General features: G+C 46.1%; 1 protein-coding gene across 2 annotated transcripts in view; it reads left to right on the top strand.

Moving 5' to 3' along the window:
* PRKCE (protein kinase C epsilon) overlaps positions 1-22,271 on the top strand; it is a 501,273-nt gene that overhangs the window by 407,129 nt on the left and 71,873 nt on the right. For both annotated transcript variants that reach the window (XM_043603304.1, XM_043603305.1), the window contains exon 11: positions 6,532-6,686. In XM_043603304.1, the coding sequence (XP_043459239.1) occupies positions 6,532-6,686 (155 nt within the window). The remainder of the gene's footprint in view (positions 1-6,531; positions 6,687-22,271) is intronic.

A 22,271-nucleotide genomic window follows, 5' to 3' on the forward strand; every position in this document is an offset into this window, starting at 1 on the left:
TCCTTTTCACTGTTCCCCATTGAAACCCTCTTGATTCTATCATTTTCAAAATGGGAACTGGGGCACCTGGTTGGCTCAGTCAGTTAAGTGTCCAACTCTTGGTTTCAACTCAGGTTATGATCTCCTGGTTCATGAATTCAAGCCCTGCATCGCACTCTGTGCTGGCAGCATGGAGCCTGCTTGGGATTCTGTCTCCTCTCTCTCTCTATCCCGCCCCTGCTTGTGCTGTCTCTCCCTCCCTCCTTCTCTCTCTCTCTCTCTCTCTCTCTCTCTCTCTCTCTCTCTCTTTCTCTCTCTCTCTCTCTTTCTCTCAAAATAACATTAAAATGGGGAGGGGAATTAACGACATGCCATTATTCCCACTTAACTTCAGACACTGCCCTTGTTCATGGCAGGAAGACACTCCAGCAGTCAACATTGTGGACATGTAGCCTATTTGGGGGCTGTTCCATACGTACTGTTGTGTCATGTCATAGAAGCTTCTTTCTTATAAGATGTTGATGACCGCTGTAAAAGGAAAGTGTTCTCTGATGTATTGAATGCACACCCTTCCTCTTGCCCCTGGCTTTCACACAGTTGAAAGTGCATGGTGCAGGTTGGCAGTAACTTGAAGTTGTTCTCTGAGCAAAGTGAAGCTCTAGTCAGAGGCAGGAAATGTTTATTTGAACTTTATTGGGTGAGTCAGTTTGCTACAGCTTTAGGTCACTTTAAACTTGGGGCATCCTGTGTATGTCAAATAATCATAGTTTTAAGCAATTGGAGACAAACATCAGATGTACCTGAATGAAGCAGATGTACCTTCTCAACTAGCAAACTGTCAAGTGGAATTTTTACCATTTGGCCAATTCTGATTAAGGCTTTCCCACATGAAAATAAGCGTCTCCCCTTTTACCCAAAGTAGGGTGGACTCTACCCTCGATGGCTTCTAGAAGATCGTTACAAGACACAGCCATGTGAAAACCCACTCTCTATTTCCCATGCTACCATTGCTGTTGGCAGAATCGGTTATTGTAATAGGCATTCAGTTGAAATAAATCTGAATTTGAGGAAATATCACAACAAGGTCATTACACTCAAGTAAGGCCTTTGAACGATGGGAGACGAAAGGAAGAGAAGGCCTATGAGAAGAAGGACTGAGAATGTGTGAAAATGATTTTCTGTAGACAACATTATTTAAGTGATAATTATTTTTGTTATTGCATCGGGATGCTGACATCACTAATCCTAATTCTTATTCACACGAGACTCTTCTCTATTAATTGAGAGTTGAGTCTCCAGTGAGAAAAAGGATGTTTCCTGTGATGATGGCTTGCTTTCTTTGTGGGGAAATACAATTGTTGGGACACCTGGGTGGCTCAGTCAGTTAAGCGTCTGACTTCAGCTCAGGTCATGATCTCATGGTTCATGAGTTTGAGCCCCGCATCAGGCTCTGTGCTGACAGCTCAGAGCCTGGAACCTGCTTCGGATTCTGTGTCTCCCTCTCTCTGCCCCTCCCCCACTCTCACTCTGTCTCTCTTTCTCAAAAACATTAAAAAAAATAAAAAACAAATTAAAAATGGTTTTGGTTAAGTTTCCCAGAGTGATTGGATTTTTCCTTTGGTTCTACCAAGGAGGTGTAATAGAGAGGAGGAAGGATGGCTTGTTGTTCTTGTTCAAAGATAATGAAGTATTTAGGACAGTGGCAATAGGGAACAGTGGGAATAACTTCAGGCTGCCTTCTACCACTCCATCTTGAAGTCTGCTTCCAGAATAGCTTTGCATAAAATCAGCTTTCTTTATGCCATTTCACAACTCAGAAATATTTCTAGGGTTCTTTGGTTCCTCCCTGTGTCTTCAGAACCACTTCCTCCCTGTACCACCCCCACCACCCAATCTGTCTTCCTACCCACATCCAGAGTTTATGCCATTTCCTAGATAGCAAGTTTTTTCCACCTGCTTGCTCCCAGCCTCCCCATCCCCACATGCAGTGTCCCTTTCTGTTTCCCTCTGTCCTCGAGGGCTGTTCCTTTCACTTGCCAGGACTTCTCCTCCACCCGCCCCCCCCTCCTGACTCTAATTCAGATTTGTGTCATCCAAATTCCTATAGAAATGGCCACTTCGACCAGGACCAGTGATATTATGGAAAATAAAATATAAAAAGGGTTTTCCCATGACTGTTTCCTATAATGATCATAAGTACTAAGGCCTGGATGACAGATGATTACTCTCTATGGTGGCTAGAAAGTAATGACCCAGATACATAGCTTTCACGATCTGATTCGTACATAACAATAGAACATTTTGTGTTGCTGTTTGTGGTTTCCCATGTTCAGTTTCTAGTTCTTCGAAACCAAAGCCTTGGCTTATGTTATCTTTCATATCCCCCCAAGTACCCACTCCAGGGCTGGACACCCAAGAAAGACCTGTTGAACTGATAGATTAAATGGTGTAGATGTGGAGGGGTCAAGGAGATGTCACAGAGTGTGAAGTGAGGATCCATGATTCCCTTAGATGGTGCATTGGAGAAATCGTTCATCCTGTCACTGGCACATCAAAGGAGGACTGTTCCAAGTCCAGTCTTTTGTTGGGCACTCATGTGAAATTGATTCAAAAGCGATAGAATCTTTGCACATATAAACAGCTAACAAATGATGGAGAATGTGCGTCCAAACAAATCCAATTGGCAGGACATGTGGTGCTGTTGAGAGGAAGCCGCTGGCTATCCATCACACCTTGAAAGATGAACAGGGCAGGCCTAGCTTTCCCTTCAAAGGCAGGAAAGGTTAGCGCTCTGGGAAAACAGAGCCCAATGGGAATTTCAAACACACGGTGTGGCCCTTCCGGCTTGTAGGTCATTATTAACTATTCTTACCCTAAATGGCCATGACATATAATCTCTTTCCTAATTTTATTATTTTACTTACTATCACAAGACCGTAACTTTTTAGACATTCAGGTGAGATTAAGGGAGGAGGAGGTGGAATAAGGCTTTTAAAACCTTTGGTTACCTCAGAAAACATATTTGCTTACTTTACCAGGAAGTTGGATTTTTGTTTTGTTTTGTTTTCTACTGATGCCAAGAGGGGATTAACGAGTAGCTGCTGGGTTTGCCAGCTTTCTTTTGATTTCAGTTTATGTAATTAAGCAGTTCCCAGAATGACTTGAGGTTCTCACTATGCATCAAAACATGCTTCTCAGATGTGTTAGGTGTGGAGGTCAGAAAGGATCCAAACTCACTGAACAGAGGGAGGGGGAGTGAAAAACTGATCTTGCTTTAGCAGCAGTCCATCCTATCTAAAAAGGGTTGATTCTGCTTTGGGGCCATGTACACTGAGGTATATTGAGTAGAAAGGTTAAAACAGAAGTTCAGAATGAGCTAATGTGGGAATAACTCAAAGTGAGGTTAACAATAGAAATAACACGGGAAACCAGCTCTGATTTACTGTTGAATTTCCAGCAACTAGAGCCTCACACATGGTGGATGTTCAAGAACTTGTGCATTCGACAAAGACACACTAGTAACCCACTAGGTGCCGGGCTCCATTCTAGCTGCTGGAGATACAGTAAGGGATTTAACCTCCCTCAGGATGCTCACATGAGTAGGCACAAGACAACCTGCCTGAGACATGGGGAGGAAACCAGCCTAAAAGCCAAGGGAGCCAAGCATTTGCAGGAAGAGGATGTGATCACGAGAAAATGCTGCTAAAAGGACAGGAAAATGAAGACTTGGTAATGGTGGCAGCTATATAGCCATCAGTGACAATAGGAATAGGCCACCTTCACAGAGTACCAGTCGTGAACCATGCATCTTAACATATAATTTCATCCCCCGTAAGACACCTGTAAGGCAGGTCCTATGTCATCTGCTTTTTACAGATGAGAAAACTGAGGACAGGAATGAAGTCATTTGCCCGAGCTCAGATAGCCAGTAAGTGACAGATTCAGGAGGGAGCTCTTCTCCATCACTCCATGGACCCTGTTCTTAAATGCTGTGTGTCTGGGGTTGGTGGAATAAAAAGCAGTCAGGGAGTGGAGAGGGGCATGGGAAAGCGAAGTTTTCTCCTCTTGAAAGATTTGGATTCTTTCAAAGTCAGCTGAGGAAATGCAGCGTTGTTGCTAAAGCCCAAGTCCGGGCTGGTGACCATAGGAAGGCACTGTAGCAGTTGTTTCTGATGGCGTGTTTCAGCTAGAGCAGGGCAGCGTCAGATACGTGACACAGCTGCACTGCTGGGTGGAAAGGCTTGCCCCCAGTGCTTCAGGGCCGCGGTTCTCAGAGTGGGGTCCCCAGACCAACAGCGTTGACATCACCTGGGAACTTGTTAGAGATGCAGATTCTCAGATTCACCACCCCAGGTCTTCCAAATCAAAACCTCGGGGAACGAGGGGTGGAATCCATGTTCTAACAAGTCTTTGTGTGATTCCGATACACAAACCCGTGTTCTTGGGGTATCCTTGAAACCAGAAGAGGGAAAATCCGAATAGCTTATAATCCATGTATCTCACAGATGCAAAACACCTTGGCAGAAACCAGATGGAAGACTGATTCTGAACCCTGGCTGCACGTTGAGGTCACATGGGAAGCTTTGAACACTACCAATGCCCGAGTTCCACCCTCAGAAATCCTGGTGTCATTGGGCTGGGGTCAGCCTGGGCATTTGGTTCTTGTAATGAAGGCTTGAATGGGGAGTGGATGATTGAGTGAATGGTTGGCAAGGCAGCCGGTGTATTTTTGAGTCAGAATCATACTTGGGGGAGAAAACAAGGCAGGTCTTGAAGGGGAAAGAAGACAAATGGAAGAGAAGCCAGACCTTAGACCCTTTGTGAATACCAATATCGCTTGAATAAATCTGGACACTGTTGTGGGAGGAGAAGGCAGTCTGAATTCATAACAATTCTTAACAGGGGACTTATTTTCAGAGCACTTCCAATTGTAAAGTAAATATGCTATCAAGACTGCTTCATGAATAAAGAAGTATTGTGATTTTTAGTCAGTCTTAATGGAAGTGTTTCTACTAATTTTGGTTGAAAACAGTATGCTCACCTCCTCCTGGCAGCTTCACTCAGACTCTGTCTATATGTTAAGAATGTGCTCTGTTCCTCTGGCCTCTCCAACATCAATGTTTTCCTTTTGCTCCATGAACATTCCTCCCCCGCTGAGCTGCTCAGCTCCTGTCCTGGGCATTCTCACTCTGTCCCCAAATCCTGGGATTTGTTCATGCCCTCCACCCCTGCATCCTCATTTTCTCAGGCCCTAGCTCTGTCCAGAATCCTCCATGGTCCCTGGCTTAGAGAACCCGCCCTTCTCTTGCTCTTTGATATTTAAGACACTCTGCTCCTATTTTGCTTTTCATTCTGCCCATTTCTCATCTCTACCCCTGGATCATAAGTTCTGCAGGGACAGTGCTGGCTCGCCATTCTTTGTCTCCTACCCAGCCCAGCACCCCACACCCGCACAGCCTTAGGAAATAGTAGTCAAGAAATTCACCACAAAGTGAATATCCATCTATCTGCCTCGCACATGCTCACGTAATGTGCTCACGTAGGGCAGATAAAGAAGGCCCCTCCTCCCATAAGGTAGGAGTGTGGTCGGGCCATTCAGAAGGCTGCCTTGAGGGAGGAATCCACGGGAAAATGTGCCAAGATGGGAATCCCAGAAGGAACCTCCTCCAGAGTGAAAAGTGGCCCTCGCAGAAGGGGCACTTGCAGCCTCATTACTTTGTAGTAGTTTCCTAGGGCTGCCTTTAACATACCACCACCAGTTTGGGAACTTAAAACAATAGAAATCCAGTCTCTCACAGCTCTAGAGGCCAGAAGTCTGGAACCAGTGTCACTGGGCCAAAATCAAGGTGTGAGCTGGGTCCTGCTCTCTCCCAAGGCCCCAGGGGAGAGTCCATCTTTGCCTCTTCCAGCTTCTGGTGGCCGCCATGTTCTTTGGCTTGGGACTACATCACAGTCGCTACCTCTGAGGCCACATTGCCTTCTCCCTGCTTCAAAAAACTCCCCCCTGCCTTTCTCTTATAAGGACAACTGTGACTGCATTCAGGGCCCACCCTGGTGATCCAGAATAACTCCCCATCTCAAGATCCTTAGCACATCTGCAAAGTCCTTTTTTGCTAAGGTCACATTTGCACATTAAGGGATTAGGACATGGATTTCTTCTGGGGAGCCATTATCCAACCTACCCCACGTGTAAAGGTAAATGGAGCTTCCAAAGGGGCAGAGATTTGCCCAAGGACACACTCCAAGGTCGTCACAGAAATCAGACAAAGACCCAAGTCTCCTTTCTGTCAGCTTTGGGCTTTCTCCACTAGACTAAGCTGATGTTCATAAAAATAAAACAGAGGAAGAGATTTAAAATAATACCTCATACCCTAATCCGTGTGCTGTCTGCATTATTTGTCTTCTGTCTGGATTGGGTGCTACCAGGGCTCATTCACCTCCACACCCTCTTCCCCCTCAAGTTCTGTTGTGTCAGGCTCACGATACCCTCTCTGGCCTGTGTGGGCAGCTGCGGTAGAAATACCTAAATGGCATTTTCTGCTCTCCTTTCAGGACCGCCTCTTTTTTGTCATGGAGTATGTCAATGGTGGAGACCTCATGTTCCAGATTCAGCGCTCTCGAAAATTCGATGAGCCTCGTTCCCGCTTCTATGCTGCAGAGGTTACGTCAGCCCTCATGTTCCTCCACCAACATGGAGTCATCTACAGGTAGCTCTTCCCTCCTCCTCCACCTCCCTTCCCTGACAGCGAAAAAATAAAGAATTCTGCAGGCACTTGAACTGACTTTGGCTCCTGCCCAACTGGTCTCTTAGCAACCCGCTTTAGATTAGTTGTTTGTTCCAATTTGCTCACAGAGGACTTTTTTGGGGGCTGTTTATCACTGTGAATGTTAATATTTGAATAGCCCCGGGAGATCTGGCCCACCGTTTGTGCCAGTTTTGATTGAAAGCCCAAACACAACATTTTAAAGGCTTGGCGCCGAGCGACCTTGGGTTGACCTTCATTTCTCTCTCTCCCCACCCTCTTCCTTCAACATCAGGGCATTCTCCTTACTTTTTCCTTCTGTGCCATGAACTTCCTCCCTTCCCAACCTCTTGCCACTTCCTGAGTTTGTTTGGCTTAGTTGTCTCCAGCAGATAGAATCAGAGAAGGAGGAGTTGCTTGGGGGTCTCTGGGTTTATGATTCAAGGAGGAGGAGGGGAAGGGAGCTAGACAATATCCAACAGGAAGTGACTGCAGATCATCCAGTCCCTTACTGCCGCCCTGTCCCCTTTCCAAGAAAACACACACACACACACACACACACACACACACACACACACACACACACTGATTTTCCAGTAAGGGAGCAGGGCTATTTACGCAGGCTCTTCTGTGAGGTCAGGAATTCTGGGGGGAGTAAATATTTATAATTAGCAACAAGGACACTAAAGTTCTTTAAGGTTTTCTCAATGACTGTCCATTGCTTTTGCTCCCCCCCCCCCTTTTTTTTAATTGGGTTGAATAATAGCTGGCTGGGTTCAACCTAGAACTTAGTCACCAAAACTTTTCTGACTCTCTCCTGGGAATAGTGCTCTGAGTAAATGCTCTTGAAGGGGTTCTGACCAACCGCCCCCCAGACTTCCTTTCTACTGATGAGTCTTAGTTTCCTAAAGTATGCATCTCTCTGCTTAAAAATAGTCAGGACCTCCCCATGGCCTACATAATAAAGCCCATGCTCTTTAGCCCCTAGTCATGGCCCTCCGCATCTTGCGTCCATGTATTTGTTTCCTATTGCTCTGTAACAAAATACCACAGACTTCAGGGCTTAAAACAGCACTCATTTATTATCTCCCAGTTTCCATGGGTCAGGAGTCCAGACATCATGTGCCCCAGCTCTTTGCTCGGGGTCTCTCTGCTGCGATTGGGATGTCAGGCCAGGCTGCCTGCTTGTCTGAAGTGTGGGGTCCTCTTCTTAGCTCATGTGCTTGTAGGCAGAATTCATTTCTTCGAAGCACATGGCTGGCTTCTTCAAGACCAGCAGGAAAGAAAACCTTTCTTGCTTTGAGTCTCTACCTTCAGGGAAAGCTTGGGTCCTCTTTTCAAAGGATCACATGATTAGATCAGGACTGTCCAGGATCATCTCCCTTTGGTTTCACTCAAATGATTAGGGACCTTTATTATCTCTGCAAAAGTCCTTTTTCCTATAATGTCACATAATCACAATAGTGATAGCGTATCATCTTTTCCACCTTCTTTTGGTTAGAGTTAAGTCACAGCTGCCACCATACTTGGGGGAGGGGTTACGGGATTATACCAGCGTGTGACTCAGTGGGGCTCAGCTTAGGCTGTATCTGCTCTATAGCCCAGGACACCTTTCTCTCCTTACTCCCCATAGCACCTTGTTTTGACCTCGCCAAGGTTCGTAGCTTTTCTCAAACTCACCTGCCAATTCCCAATTTCCCATGCTTATTCCCTCCCCTGTCCAGCCCAGAGGCCTCACACAACACTGCCTGCCTGCACAAAGCCTGGTCTCACCAGCCAGAGCAGGTCTTTCCAGGCTGGACACTTCCATTTGCAATTTGGGAATGAATGGGATTTGAGACTTGCGTCGCTGCACCTACCGCTGTCCACCTTGTGTTAGCAGTAGGCATTGCTGTGGATCCTTCACCAAGTTGCAAACAACCTTAAAGGACCATTTCTTCTTCTGCTGCTGCTGCTGCTGCTGCTGCTGCTGCTGCTGCTGCTGCTTCTTCTTCTTCTTCTTCTTCTTCTTCTTCTTCTTCTTCTTCTTCAAGCCCTCAATCATCTTATTTTACATACTCTTCTTGTCTTACACATAGTAAATATTCAACAAATGACCATTGACCTCAATTAGTTTAAGACCCTAATCTCTGCCCCCAGAGCAGTTCACAAGCCAGTTCCAGATACAGGAGTTACGTATGCAAAGGGCTCACCCATCCTGCAAGGCAGTGCACTGTTAGGTGCCAGTGGCAGGAGGAAGAATTTCTGTCCTTTGAGATGTCATCCCCATTCCATCCCTGTTAGGAGTGGGTATAAACTGTCCAGTTTACTGGCAGGGATTCAGAGACTCCCTTTAAATAGCTTGCCCAAGGCCCTACTTGGTCAGTGACAGACCCGGGAAGTCTAAGTGACTGATAAGCAAGCTCGTGCTGTACGCCATGACACCTGTTACTCTGCCTTTTCAGGTCCAAGTCCAGACTCTTAGGCTTGTCATCCCAGGTATTCCAAAACTTGACTTTCCCTTACATTCCTACTTTTCTCCTTTCCAAGTCTGTCTCATCACAGTTGTGAACACTTGCTCTATCGGCTTTTATGCGCCGTACCTTCCCCTTCCCCCCCACTCCTTCCCACCTCCCTGACCCTTTCTCCTCAGTCTCTGTATTACCCAGCCCGGCTGCTTCTCCCTTCCAACGTCCATTCTCTAAATGCTGGTTTTCCCCAGGGCCTTCATCCCTCCTTACTCCCACCCTAAATACTCTGCCCGAGTGATTTCAACATTTACATGCTTTCAGATGACTCCTGTGTGCCAGCGACTCTATGGCACTATATCCAGTCCCCAGTTATCCCCAGACCCCCAAACAAGATCTCTATCTCAAACCTCTCTCTCTCAAGAGTTGACCTTGGGGGCCTTCTTCCTTCTTCCCAGGTGAGTTTCCAGTAGTTTACTGACCTGACTCCCTCACCGGTTCTCGGTGTCCCATCATTCCTCTCTGTCCTCCCTCCGTTTGCTGCCCAGCATTCTTTGAAAGCACACGATTGTCACATGCTCCCCTTTTTAGCATCCTTCAGCCCCTAAAGATAAAGCACAGTCCCCTTTTCTGGCCTTCAGACTCCCTCATGCCCTGGCCCTGTTGTGCAGAGGTCTGTGGTCTGGACATGGCTTAGCAGTGAAAGGCACAGGCAGTGAGTGGAGGGTGGCATCCAGGTCAGCTCTGCTTCTGTGGGCGGTTTCAGCCCAGGAAAGGGGTGCTTTTTCTACCCAGAGGAGATGCCTTACTGTGTTTCTCACAAAGACACCACATGTGCTAACTGGGCCCCAGTAGCCCCAGTGATCTTGTGACCCTTATCACTGTTCCTTCTAACCACACATCCCACCCTCTAAGTGTTCCAAATTATTTGCCTTTCTCCCCCTCCCCCAGTACCATTCTTTTTCATTTCTCTGAGCCTTTGTACACCTGTCCCTGGAAATCCCTTGCTTCTAATCTGTGTCTTCATCAATGAGCAGTTCCTAGTTCGCATCCGTGTTCTGACTGCCTCTGAGTCCCTAGTTTAAAAGGTGTGTAGATTCCATAATACTGGAGGAGGGGAAACCAATAAGGGTATCAGTGAGAAAAGAACGGCCATGAGTTTATGATTGCCGAGGCTGGGCGATGGGTACCTGGGGCTTCAGTATCCTATCCTACTGTTTATATGTTTAAATTTGCCATAATTATAATGTCTTTTTTAAAAAAGACTAGCAACTCCAGGGTAACATTCCTAGAGTTTTTGATTCAGTAGGTCTGGAATGGGGTTCAGGAATCTCTATTTTTATAAAGTGTTCCTCAGGTGGCTTGGGGACCACAGATCGAGAAAAATTCTATTGTGTCTTTGGAACTATGCCAAGCTCCCCTGCTGTGTGAGGCCTTCCCTGACCACCCAGGCTGTCCTGGCAATCGTGCCTTCCCTGAGCAACATAACGTCTCTCCATACCAGGCATTTAGCAGATTCTCTTTGCAGGGCTTATATTTTTACTTAAGATGCCTGTTCCATGGTTGAGAACTCCACACAAGAGTCCTTACCTGGTTGTTCTAGAACAGGAGCCTGCTTATAGTAGGTGTTCACTAAATATTTGTTCCTCGTGTATGTAATGTTCCAGAGCCTTCCAGTCCAGTGGGCTGCTCCCTCATAGGTGCATACTGATTAAAAGTCTGTGTTGGAAGCATTCCTAACTCCTTGACCCTAAAAGGCCCCCCAGTTCCTTCATATCTCTCATTTTATGGATTAATGAGCATGGTATGATCTCTATCTCCCATGTTGCTTTGTGCTAAGGGGCAGTCTGTCTGTATGCCGCTGGCTAGAGACACTGTATCTCTGCCATTTGCCTCTGTCCTGAAGCCCAGGCGGAGACCCTATTTTGTGTGATCCAGGGTCTTACTTAGGAGGTTGGCAAGGCCAGGTTTTGGAGGAGGAAGCTGATGGCTGGAGTTGAGATTGAATTTTCCGGCCTTCTTTCTGGAATGTATATACATGCTAATTAGCAGCTAATTGGCCAGCGTTCAAGAACTAAGGAAAAAAGTCATTTCTCTGGCTGGTGGCTCACACTTAACAACAGAGAGCCCATAGCCCCCTTTCTTCTCATCTTTGAGCCAGGCTCCAGCACCAGGCTGCACAGGGCACTGTCTCTGTGTCCCCTGCCCAGCGTTCCTGGGAGTCCTCTGTGTGGCTCACTGTGGGTCCGCTCTTCCCAACTATGGCTTAAAAAGAATCTCTTTCCCTCCTTTACACACATACACCGTGAAAGGTAGAGGTTTTGAAGGGTGGGCCTTCTTTAAGAGTGGGTTCAGGGATGCCTGGGTGGCTCATTCGGTTAAGCGTCCGACTTCAGCTCAGGTCATGATCTCGCTGTTCACGAGGAGGAGTCCCGCGTAGGGCTGTGTGCTGATAGCTCAGAGCCTAGGGCCTGCTTCGGATTCTGTGTCTCCCTCTCTCTCTGCCCCTCCCCTGCTGGTGCTCTGTCTCTCTCAAAAATAAACAAACGTTAAAAAAAAAAAAAACCTTTAAAAAATCTGCCTTAAAAAAAAAAGCGTGGGTTCAGAGAACTTTTTCTTCCTCTACATCAGGCTTGGTGCCTGTCCATTTTCCTCTGAGCTGCTCTATTGAGAGCAGCTGACTCTCAGCACACCTCTCTCTGTGTGTGCAACATGAGAGAGAAAGACGGTGTGATCCACCCCAGACAGAGGACAGCTGGGGGCCCTTGGGAAGTGAACCAAAAGCTTGGCAGACAGGAATGTATCTTTTGTGTTTTTAGAGTTTGGAAGCCAGGACCGTTGTGGCAGAGGGTGGTGGAGAACATGGCCACTGTCACACTGGCCAAGCATCTTAACACTTGACGCCTAAGTGTCCTCACCTCTAAAGTGGGAATGATAGTTGTACATACCTATCTCTTGAGGTCGTAGAGATTTTGTGATCTGATAGGCCTAAGTAATTTTGAATACTGCCTGCCACACAGTAGGTCCCCAATAAAGGTTAGCTATCTCATTGTATCTTGATTTTTATTAAAATGTATTGAAAGAACATTGGAGATCTTTTAACCAATCCAGGCTCCAAAAGGGATTCCTGGAATCACATTAGAAGAATGAATTCCTTTTTCCTTCTTAAACAATTTGATTCCTTTTTTTAAATGATGAAAGTAGTAATCATAGGAAAAATAAAAATTTAAGCAGCAGAGTGAGGGATGAAGTCAGTTTTCCTTTCACCAGCCTTGCAGCCATCCACGGTAAAATAGTTCAACAGTTTCTAGAGAATCCTTTGAGAATTCTTCTTGAGCAAATTGCCGAACCTCCTTCTGACTGGCCTCCATTGACCTGGAGCTCAGACAATGCCTGCGTTGTCTCCCTCGTGCAGGAGCAGAGCGTGATTCCTGGAAGTCACACTGACCAGGTCCAGGTGAAGGGTCTGAAAGCAAGTGGGAAATGACAAGGCATTTTATTCATGGGAAGCCTCATTGATGAATGATGTCTCACTGCGATCACTAAAATTTTGTCTTGATCTAGCACAGGGGACAATAACTTCTAATGCTCTCCTCCTCTGTTAATTCTTCAGAACTTTCCATCTGTAACAAGACATCATCACCCCTGCTCCCCAAGAGCTATCCTGCTCTAGGGGCCTATTGCATGCCCGGTGTCAGAAGTGGGGGCAGTGGGGCACCAGGAGGAGAGAGAAGGGTGTCTCTGCTTTGGCTCACTCTAGATCACTCTATATTCAAGAGGTGCTTAGAAAAGACTTTCCTTGTTGATGATCATGTTCATAAGAAGTCAAATAAGAGTGAGAAGCATGGAACAAAGATTTAGGTAAAACCTCAGAATACCTAATAAACGTGAATCTTAAATGCCTTGTCCTCAGAAGGACTGGGGGACAAAGCTAACAACGGGAGGCTGAGGGGGGTTTCCCTCGACAGAGCTGGAGACACAGTGAGGTCTCTAGCTATGCTCGCAAGCCAGAACCCCCTGGAAAATGCACACAGAGTCATGATGTGAACACTAGCCTTGTTTCCTGCTAGTCCAAGGGGGAACATGTGTGCCTACTTTGGGGAATGATGGCCTGCCTTGATCCCCAGAGCCATCTCCTGCCATTGGCAGTTAGACATTTCTTGACTTGGTGAAGGTCTCCAGCTAAAGCCTGTGCTAACAAATGGAAGTCCTAATATTTAGAGTCCTATCTTCTTTCACTACATTCTCGATTTCTCTAATGCTAAAAAAAGCAGAGGAGGAGGAGGGATTCGGATCATTTCTTCCTTCTTCCTTCCCAGACTTCTGTGGCCTGCCCTCAGAAAATCTCCTAGGACATTTAGGGATCTTTTCCCTCACAAAGCGCTGTCCCTTACTGTCAGCCTTTCCCCAACTATTCTAGAACATGATATCGTGATAAAATACTCCTAAGGATGTCAGACCTGAGTGTGTAATGAGAGGGTGGCAGGAATCTCAAATGCTAAATCAAGGAGGGCCCAGAGACAGTCTAATCCAATTCTATTTTCTAGATGCAGAACTTGAAACCAGAGCTGAGCAGTAACTCCCCAACGTTTACACACTGAGGCACTATAAAGCTTCGATGTTATTTTAATCAGAGATACCCATATAGATAAAGATTCAAACTGTTCTACAAGGTGCCTAAGCCAATAAAAAGCCATTTTCCACTCTCCCTCTTGCCCAGTTTCCTCTTCCACAGAGATAACCATTTGCAATCTTTCCAGCTGCTGCCTTTCGTATGGACCTCCGTATTTCTAAATAACATGCTTTATTGTTACTTTTGTCAGACTTTATTTTAGGCGTCCTATAGTGACTTTCCACTGTGGAAGTGAGAGCTTGGTTCTCTGCCCCACCCTCTACCCACTCCCTGCCCCACCCACATCCACACTCTGGTACCAACCCCCCTTCCTCCCTTCCTCTCCTTAGAGTTTACTGCAATCATGGTTAATGAGTATACGTCGTGTACATTATTATGACAGTGAAAGACTATGGGGAACTAAGCCCTGTGGTAAGCTATCATTACTTTTCCTATACATTTTCTTTGTTTTCCCTGGAGATCATCATTATCTCCTTGCTTTCTATGTGGTTATTAGTTCAACACAAACTCTACAAATTGTCCACATCTCCCTGAAGGATGTTTCCGTGCAGTGGGTATTCTATCAACTGCATGCTCATGGGTAACTCTCCTGGAGCCCTCTAGACCGCTGCAGTCTGAACACCACCCCCGTGGCAGCCGTCCAGTTGTCATCCTGCGTTCTCCCTCCCCTGCTGCCGGGCTTCCTTTGGCCTCTCTCCTCTGTGAATCTCCGGTCTTGTGTCCCCCATCTCCCCTTTCTCCATGTATTCCCTTGATATGGTGAAGCAGCCCCAGAAGGTTTTTGAAGAAAAGGATGGGATATAAATTTTTGAGACCTTTCTTTTATATATAAAACTGTCTTTATCTTACTCTCAACCCTGCTAAAGACTTTGGCTGGGTATAGAACTTTAGATTGAAACCCATTTTCACTCAAAATTTGGAGGTATTGCTCCATTGCCTTCTAACTTCCAGTGTTACTGTTTGAGAAGTCCCAAGCTATTTTTATTCTTGATCCCTTGGTAAGGATCTATTTCTTTTTTTCTGGAGGCTGGCGATTACTTAATGATGTGGGGTAGGCCATTTTTCATCCATTGCACTGGGCTCTGGATAGACTTACAATTTAGAAAATCATGTCCTTCAATTCTGGAAAATACTTCTTTAATGATTCCTTCTGTTTTCTCTTTCTGGAACTGTCATTTGGGTATTGGACTTGCTTGTGGACTAATACGGCTGGCTACATAGTTGGGGAGGCCCCAATTGTCAATATTTTTAGAACTTTCCTCTTAGAATGTTCAGATTGCCCTGGGAAGACTCTTCCAGCATCCTGCCTGAAGAGAGAGGGTTTAGCAGCCACAAGAGGCTCCATCATAGGAGCCACATGAGGAGGGAGACCTGGAGGGCCCTGCTCGCAGGATACATTGTCCATTGAATCCTCCATTTCCAGTTCTGTATCCTGGTGCCTGCCCTCTGCCCCATCCTACCCTGTGTCCAGAGACCCTCTGTTTCTCTTCTCCAGAGAATAAACCTCTGGGGGTAGGGAAGGGGCTATGCAGAGTGAAGAAGAGAATTGGGTTTATGGCTCCTTTTCAGCCAACTGTTTTTATTTTATCTCTCTCCACCGTCCTCTCCAGAAGTAAACGTTACTGCAAATTCCTGAGCTTTGGGTGGGACAGAGGACGGGAGATTCTACAGCGTACATGTAGCTGTTCTTGACTTTCCCCATGGCGTGTCCTGGGTTCAGCTCTTTCTCGGGTCTACTAAGTTATTCACCACTCATCCCTTTGCTTGCGAGCTTCCAACGTTGTGTTGCTGTTGTTTCTTCTCTCCTTCTCCCCATCTTTGTGTAGTTAGGCCTTTGTGTGTAATTTTGGGAAGGAGACAAAAGTCGTTGTGGCTATTCAAGCTACTCTCTTTATCCAGAAGTCAATAATAATAACAACGACAACAACAACAGCCACAGCAGCATCAATAACAACCACGAATAGCAAGACCCTTATTTAGCCTTTGTTACAAACCAGACACTGTTCTGCACGCTTCCCACTTATTAACTCATTCAATCCTCACAGCAGCCCCCTGCCATTAGATACTGGCAGTAGATACTGCCATTATCCACGGGATTTGTGATCTTTCTGAAGACCCGCCCCACCGCCGCCAATGTCCCGTCTCCCTGACAGGCCAGCTGTGATTTCACGTGGGCAGCAGAGTTGTATGTTGGAGACAGTGCTGAGTTCAGACTCGGAGAACTGCGGCTGCATCCTGGCTCTGCCTAGTCTTTATAGTGTTTCCCTGGGCAGGGTCCTCAAGCTGCTTGAAATGTAGTGCCCTCATTCTCCTGTGGAATTACCCGGGCCTGCTTTTGAGAATCGCATGAGAAAGCATTTACAGAAGTACTAAAGTACAATCCTTGGCACCTAGGAGGCTCCAGAAATATTTGTTAGATGAATAGGTTATGGAGTCAGAGGATGTTATGTGCTGAATTGCATCCCCTCCAAACTCATATGTTGGAGCCCTAATCCCCCAAACCTTAGAACGTGGCTGCTTATTTGGAGGGAGGACCCTTGAAGAGGTAAAAAGTAAAATGAGGTCACATAGGTGGGCCCTAATCTGATATGACTGGTGTGCTTAGAAGAAGAGGAGATTGAGACTCAGAAATGCACCTAGAGGGACCATGTAAAGATCCCAGGAAAGGACGCATTTACAAGCCAAAGAGAGAGGCCTCGGAAGAAACCAATCCTGCTGCCACCTTAATGTGCGATTTGTAGCCTCGGAAGATAAATTTCCCTTAAGTCATTCGGTCTGTGGTACTCCGTTATGGCAGCCCTAACAAACTAATACTGAAGTCCCAGGTTCAAGCCCCAGTGCAGCCACTTACGAATTGGTGTCGTCCTGGGCAAATGACCTAGTCTCCCTGAGCCCCAGTTTCCTCATCTATAAAATGGAGCTGCTAATAATAAATAAAATAAGGTGGCCAGGCCTGCAGCCTCGGCATAAATTGAAAGATTTAAATCAGCTAATGCACACAGAAAGGCCTCTGGAAGTTGTTTGGGGCCCAGCAAGCCTTGCAGAGGTACAGGCACGTGGCAGTAATGATGGTGTAGTAATGCCCCTGTTCGAGGGGAGCAGGATGGTGGACATGTGATGTCGTGTGCCCCGTGCAAGTAAAAGGGCCCACCAAGGGCAGGGCCAGACCTCAGGGCCAAGCACTGTTTCAGAAAAGGGGGCCTCTCCTTGGTGCTATTCTAATACTGGGAGCACTCAGGGGCCCTGGGACAGGACAGGCAACTCCTGATAAATGCGCCTGACAGCGACCAGTGGCCTGAACAGATGTGCTTGCGCTGGAAAGCTTGGAGGTCTGACTGTTGTGCCTCAGCCTTCCTGTTGGGCTCCGTTTGCATCCATCCATTGTCACCCCCTCCCACACCTGCACCACCCGCTTCCCACGTGACATGCTTCCCCAAATGCACTGACTTCAGAAATGTGCATTTTGGTCATGAGAATCATTCTGCCCCTGTACCATCTCTTATAAAGTGCTTACCCTCCTGATAAAGGAATGCTAAATATCATCAGGAGTTTTTCAGGAGTAATTGCTTTTTTGTGGGTCCAGATTTTCTTAAATGTGAGATCATCTTTACCCCAAACTGTTTTTGTGTGGTGTTACCTGCCCGTCACAGCATGGGGTGAAGTCACTGGGACATGAGAAAGGGGAGGGAGAATGAGAGGAAGGGACTGAGCTGCTTGGGCTGAAAGGCCAAGTTTACATTCCTCTGAGGAAGCCACATTATTGCTGACCTGATCAGAAGTAGGATTCTGACTCTCATTGACATCGGACATTCAGAGCAAACAGGAAGTTTGGAACCAGAGGGAAACTCCTGATTAAATTTGTTTCAGTGTTCCAGCTAATAGTATGTGTTTAAAGAAAAAAATTATCAGGGACCTTGTCATCTACTTTTGTGTCTCTCATGCTACCTACTGTAGAGCTGAGAACCTGGTATGGTGGTTAAGGACTTCTGGGCTCAAACGCTATCTCCACGGCTCATCGGGTATATGATTTGGGGCAAAGAACTTCTCTAAACTTCAGTTTCTTCATCTGTAAAGTAACTACGACTGTCTGGTACAAAGTAGACACTCGCTAGGTGTTAGCTACTGTCCTCCTTGTCATATTATTCTATTTCACGAGTGGCAGAGTGAACAGTGGATAAGATTCACTTTGTCTATCTTGAGAATTTCACCCTGAACGTATCCTGCCAGCTGGCAAATGGATGAAAACCACCTTGTCACATCAGAGCTTCCAAATGAAGACTAATCTGAGGAGGTGGGAGCTGCCATATGAGAAGGCAGTCAATATCTGTATATTCACTGTTATTATAGGACTATAAAACGTGCTCTAGAAAGTAGTCGATAATAAGAGCCTGAACCCTCCTGGGTTTAGTCATATGATTTTGTTTCTTCAATGCCTTTGGCTAATGATTGAACTACTAAAAATGGGAATTGTTTTAGCAAACAATGGGTGGCTCCGCCCCATGGTAAGCAGAGTGTACTTGAACACCTGAGTTGGTCCTGTGGTCTCTGTGGGCCCCTGGCTGAGTCCAGAATGATTTGGACTCGGGGTGGGGGGACAGGGTGCCTCAGCACATTGAGGCCATAGGGGTCACACTTAATTGTCTTTGCTTCTTTCTTTGGTCATGGGGTAACAGGCTGACCATTCCTTGCAGATTAATTATCATAAAATAAGGAGTTGATGCACTTTCTTGCTCAGAAGTCTGCGGTCACATTCCATTGTCAGGATAATGTCTAGACTTCTTCTACCTCTTCCTCAAAGCCATCCCCAAGCTGACTGTCTTAATTAGCTTCGTCTCTGGAACTTATGAACATTCTCTTGCTACCCCCAGCTTTTCAAGTGTTTCTCCCACCCAGCTCCTGCTCGAATATCTTCTTGAGGCTAACAGGTGTCCTTATCAACACAGCCACACACTGGACATGTATTGCCTAGATCCTGAACATTACCAGTCACAGGACTCCTTCCTCCCTTTGCCTTTTCCTGGAATACCATACCTTCTTTTTCACTTTTTACTTTTTCTAACTCATATCCTTTGAGATTCTGCCTCAGCTCATTTCTCCTGGCCCTTTCTTTTTTTTTTTTTTAATATGAAATTTATTGTCAAATTGGCTTCCATACAACACCCAGTGCTCATCCCAACAGGTGCCCTCCTCAATGCCCCTCACCCACCCTCCCCTCCCTCCCACCCCCCATCAACCCTCAGTTTATTCTCAGTTTTTAAGAGTCTCTTATGTTTTGTTTGCCTCCTTCCCTCTCTGTAACCTTTTTTTCCCCTTCCCCTCCCCCATGGTCTTCTGTTAAGTTTCTCAGGATCATATGGTATCTGTCTTTCTCTGTATGATTTATTTCACTTAGCATAACACTCTCCAGTTCCATCCACGTTGCTACAAAAGGCTGTATTTCATTCTTTCTTATTGTCAAGTACTGTTCCGTTGTATATATAAACCACAACTTCTTTATCTCCTGGCCTGTTCAAGCACAGTGAGTCCCTTCCTTCTCCTGTTCACACTGCACCTGCTACCTTATATAATAGCATTTCTTACATCGTATTGTAACTTTCTTGGTTGAAAGATCATATACAGAGAGCTCCCCCAGTTATGCTGAACTTAAGGTTTTGCCCCATGGTCCTTGATTTCTTGGCCAACCCATTCAAACATATCGAGGAACCCCCTCCAAGAAGGTGGGAGAATTTTCTAAACATATTTGGCCACAGGATTTTTTTTTTAAGAAAGCGCACAAGCTGAAAAAGGAGCAGAGGAAGAGAAAGAGAATCTTAACAGGCTCCACACTCAGCACAGAGCCTGACACAGGACTCGATCTCACCACCCTGGGATCATGACCTGAACTGAAATCAAGAGTCAGATACTCAAGTGACTGAGCCACCCAGGCACCCCCACAGGGTGTATTTTCTAATGGACTTCTTGCTAGACTACCATTTCCCTGGGCCCTTTTCTGTATGCTGTGCTCCTGCCATGGGTTTTTCTGTTCTTTGGTGCCTGGTTGATGAAGTGCTGCGGTGAAAAGCATGGGCTGGGACTCAGGGCCCAGAACTCTAACAGGGCTCTGCCTCAGCCGTGTGACCTTAGGCAAATTCTCCCTTCTGGACTTTAGTACCCTGCGTGTAGGCAGGATTGGATGATCTAGCCCTGTGACCATAAGATTATTGGTCTGGGAATGCCTTGAACAGAATCTGAAAATGAAAGTCTGAAAATGGCTTCTCCAAATGATTTCAGTGCGTCTCTGGAGGCAACTGAGTCAAAGTAGCAAGGGTGCCTGGTGCCCTTTGGAAAGGTTCAGAGATGTGGTCCGTGATTCCCATGATCCCTTGGAACACGAGACATCATTGGAGGTGGTCCCATAAGCTGCTCTCTGAATATCAAGTCACCATATGGGGGCTCCCCTCCCTAATGTCTCCTCAGTCCTCTCTATCAGAATGAATAGTTTTTCAAGGCTCTGATGTTGCCAAGTTAAATGTTTATCCCTTGAGGGGCTGAAACGCAAGAACTGGGTGAAGAATACGGCTGCTGGCTTAGATAGTTGTGGACCCATCAGGACTGAGAAGCTCACACCCAGGGGTCAAAAACCCTCTCAGAAGAGGGGCATCTGTCCGGTGAAATGTGTTCCCTTGTTAGAAATCTGCTAATGTAAAAGCAGATTAAGTCCCAAAGGGGATTTCTGTTTGGGTTTATACCTTTTCTTGAGACACAACCAAGAAAATGTCTCTGTTGTTTAGAGAGCACTATGCTTAAGCAGACGCTCATTTGTTCAATCAATGATTGTCTGGTCCCCTTGGCATTGTGAGGTATAGGACTTCAATATATGATGGAAAGGAAAGGACATACATTCGCTGCCCTCTTAGCACTTAAGTTTGGGTGGGGATGCCAGACGGTAATACAAGCAATAACAATAAAAACTGATAAGAATGGTGATAGGGAAAGGTTAGGGTACTAGGGAACCACATAGCAGGGATATCTCAGCTAGTTGGAGAACATCAAAGAAGGCTTTCTGGGGGAAGTGACCTCTCCCATAGAGACCTGATGGCCAGAATAAAAGGATGTGGGAGAATGAGCCAAGGAGTGGGGACAGGATGTGCGAAGGCTTGGGGTGGGGGCAACACCAAATGGGCTGTGGGCTAAGGAATTTCTACATGCCTGTATCTCAGAGCACAAAGGGAGGCCTAGTGAGCAACGAGGCTTGAGGGGAGACCAGGGTCCTCATCCTGAGGGACCATAGATGACCCATGAGAGGTAATGTCAGTACATGATCTTAGATTGTATTGTATGTAGGGGCTGGGGAAGAGAGGCCTACAGTTTAATAGAATTTCAGAGGTGGAAGAAAACTTGGAGGTCAGCTACTCCAGTTCCATCTTTTATAGATAAATAAACTGAAACAGAGAGGTTGTGTGACTTACCCAAGGTCATTCTGTCTCTTGGTGACACAAGCAGAATTGTGAGTTGGGTGTTTTTTTGATGGTGTGTGTTAACAAACTGGCTCTAAACAGAAATACCTAATTTGTAGCTGATTTCTGTGATATAAATATTACCCCTGGCCAATTTCAAACACCCATATTTAACAATCAGCTCAGAAAATCCTTGGGAAGTTGAGCGGTCTGGTTTGTACACCAGTACGAGCCAGCAACAGTGTACCCGAAGGGACAGCTGACTATATGCACCTCTTCCCAACTCTGAGATCGGTGATATTTGCTGATGGTTTGAAATCAGCCATGGAGCTCAGCAAATGCTACAGCTCAAGGTTTGTTCCCCTCAAGAGCTATTGTTAAACATTTACCGGCACACTGCTGTAAAAGGAATCCGGAGGTTAAGTTGGGCAATGCCGTTCGGGTCACCCACATCCTTACTGATTAGCCGCCTGCCTGATCTGTCACTGACAGATCCGTTTGTCCATTTCTCCTTTCAGTTATGGACATCTCTTTTCCTAGCAGTTTTACTGAGATGTAATTCACATACCATACCATTCACCCACCAGAAGTATACAGATCAAATGTGTTTTTGTGTCTTCACACAGTATTGTACAACCATCGCCACAGTCGGTGTAAGAACATTTCCATCGGGCCAAAAGGAAGCTTCATTCCTTTTAACTATCACTCCCTCAGCCTCCCACCCCTCCCCCATGGCCCTAGGCAGCCACTCTTAATGCCTTCTTTCTCTTTAGATTTGCTTCTTCTGGACATTTCATAGAAATGGAACCATACAGTATGTGGTTTTTTGTGACTGGCTTCTTCCACATGTGTTCAAGGTCCATCCGTGTTGTAACATACATCAGTACTTCCCTCCTTTATGTGGCTTAGGTAGCACATTTTGTATACTCATTCCTCAGTTACTGGACCTTTGGGTTATCCAACCGCTGCTAGAAATGTTGCAGTAAAAGTCTTTGAGTGGACGTAGGTTTTCATTTCTCTTGGCTGTATACCT

The sequence above is a fragment of the Prionailurus bengalensis genome, chromosome A3 (assembly GCF_016509475.1).
Source record: "Prionailurus bengalensis isolate Pbe53 chromosome A3, Fcat_Pben_1.1_paternal_pri, whole genome shotgun sequence".
Classification (NCBI taxonomy): domain Eukaryota; kingdom Metazoa; phylum Chordata; class Mammalia; order Carnivora; family Felidae; genus Prionailurus; species Prionailurus bengalensis.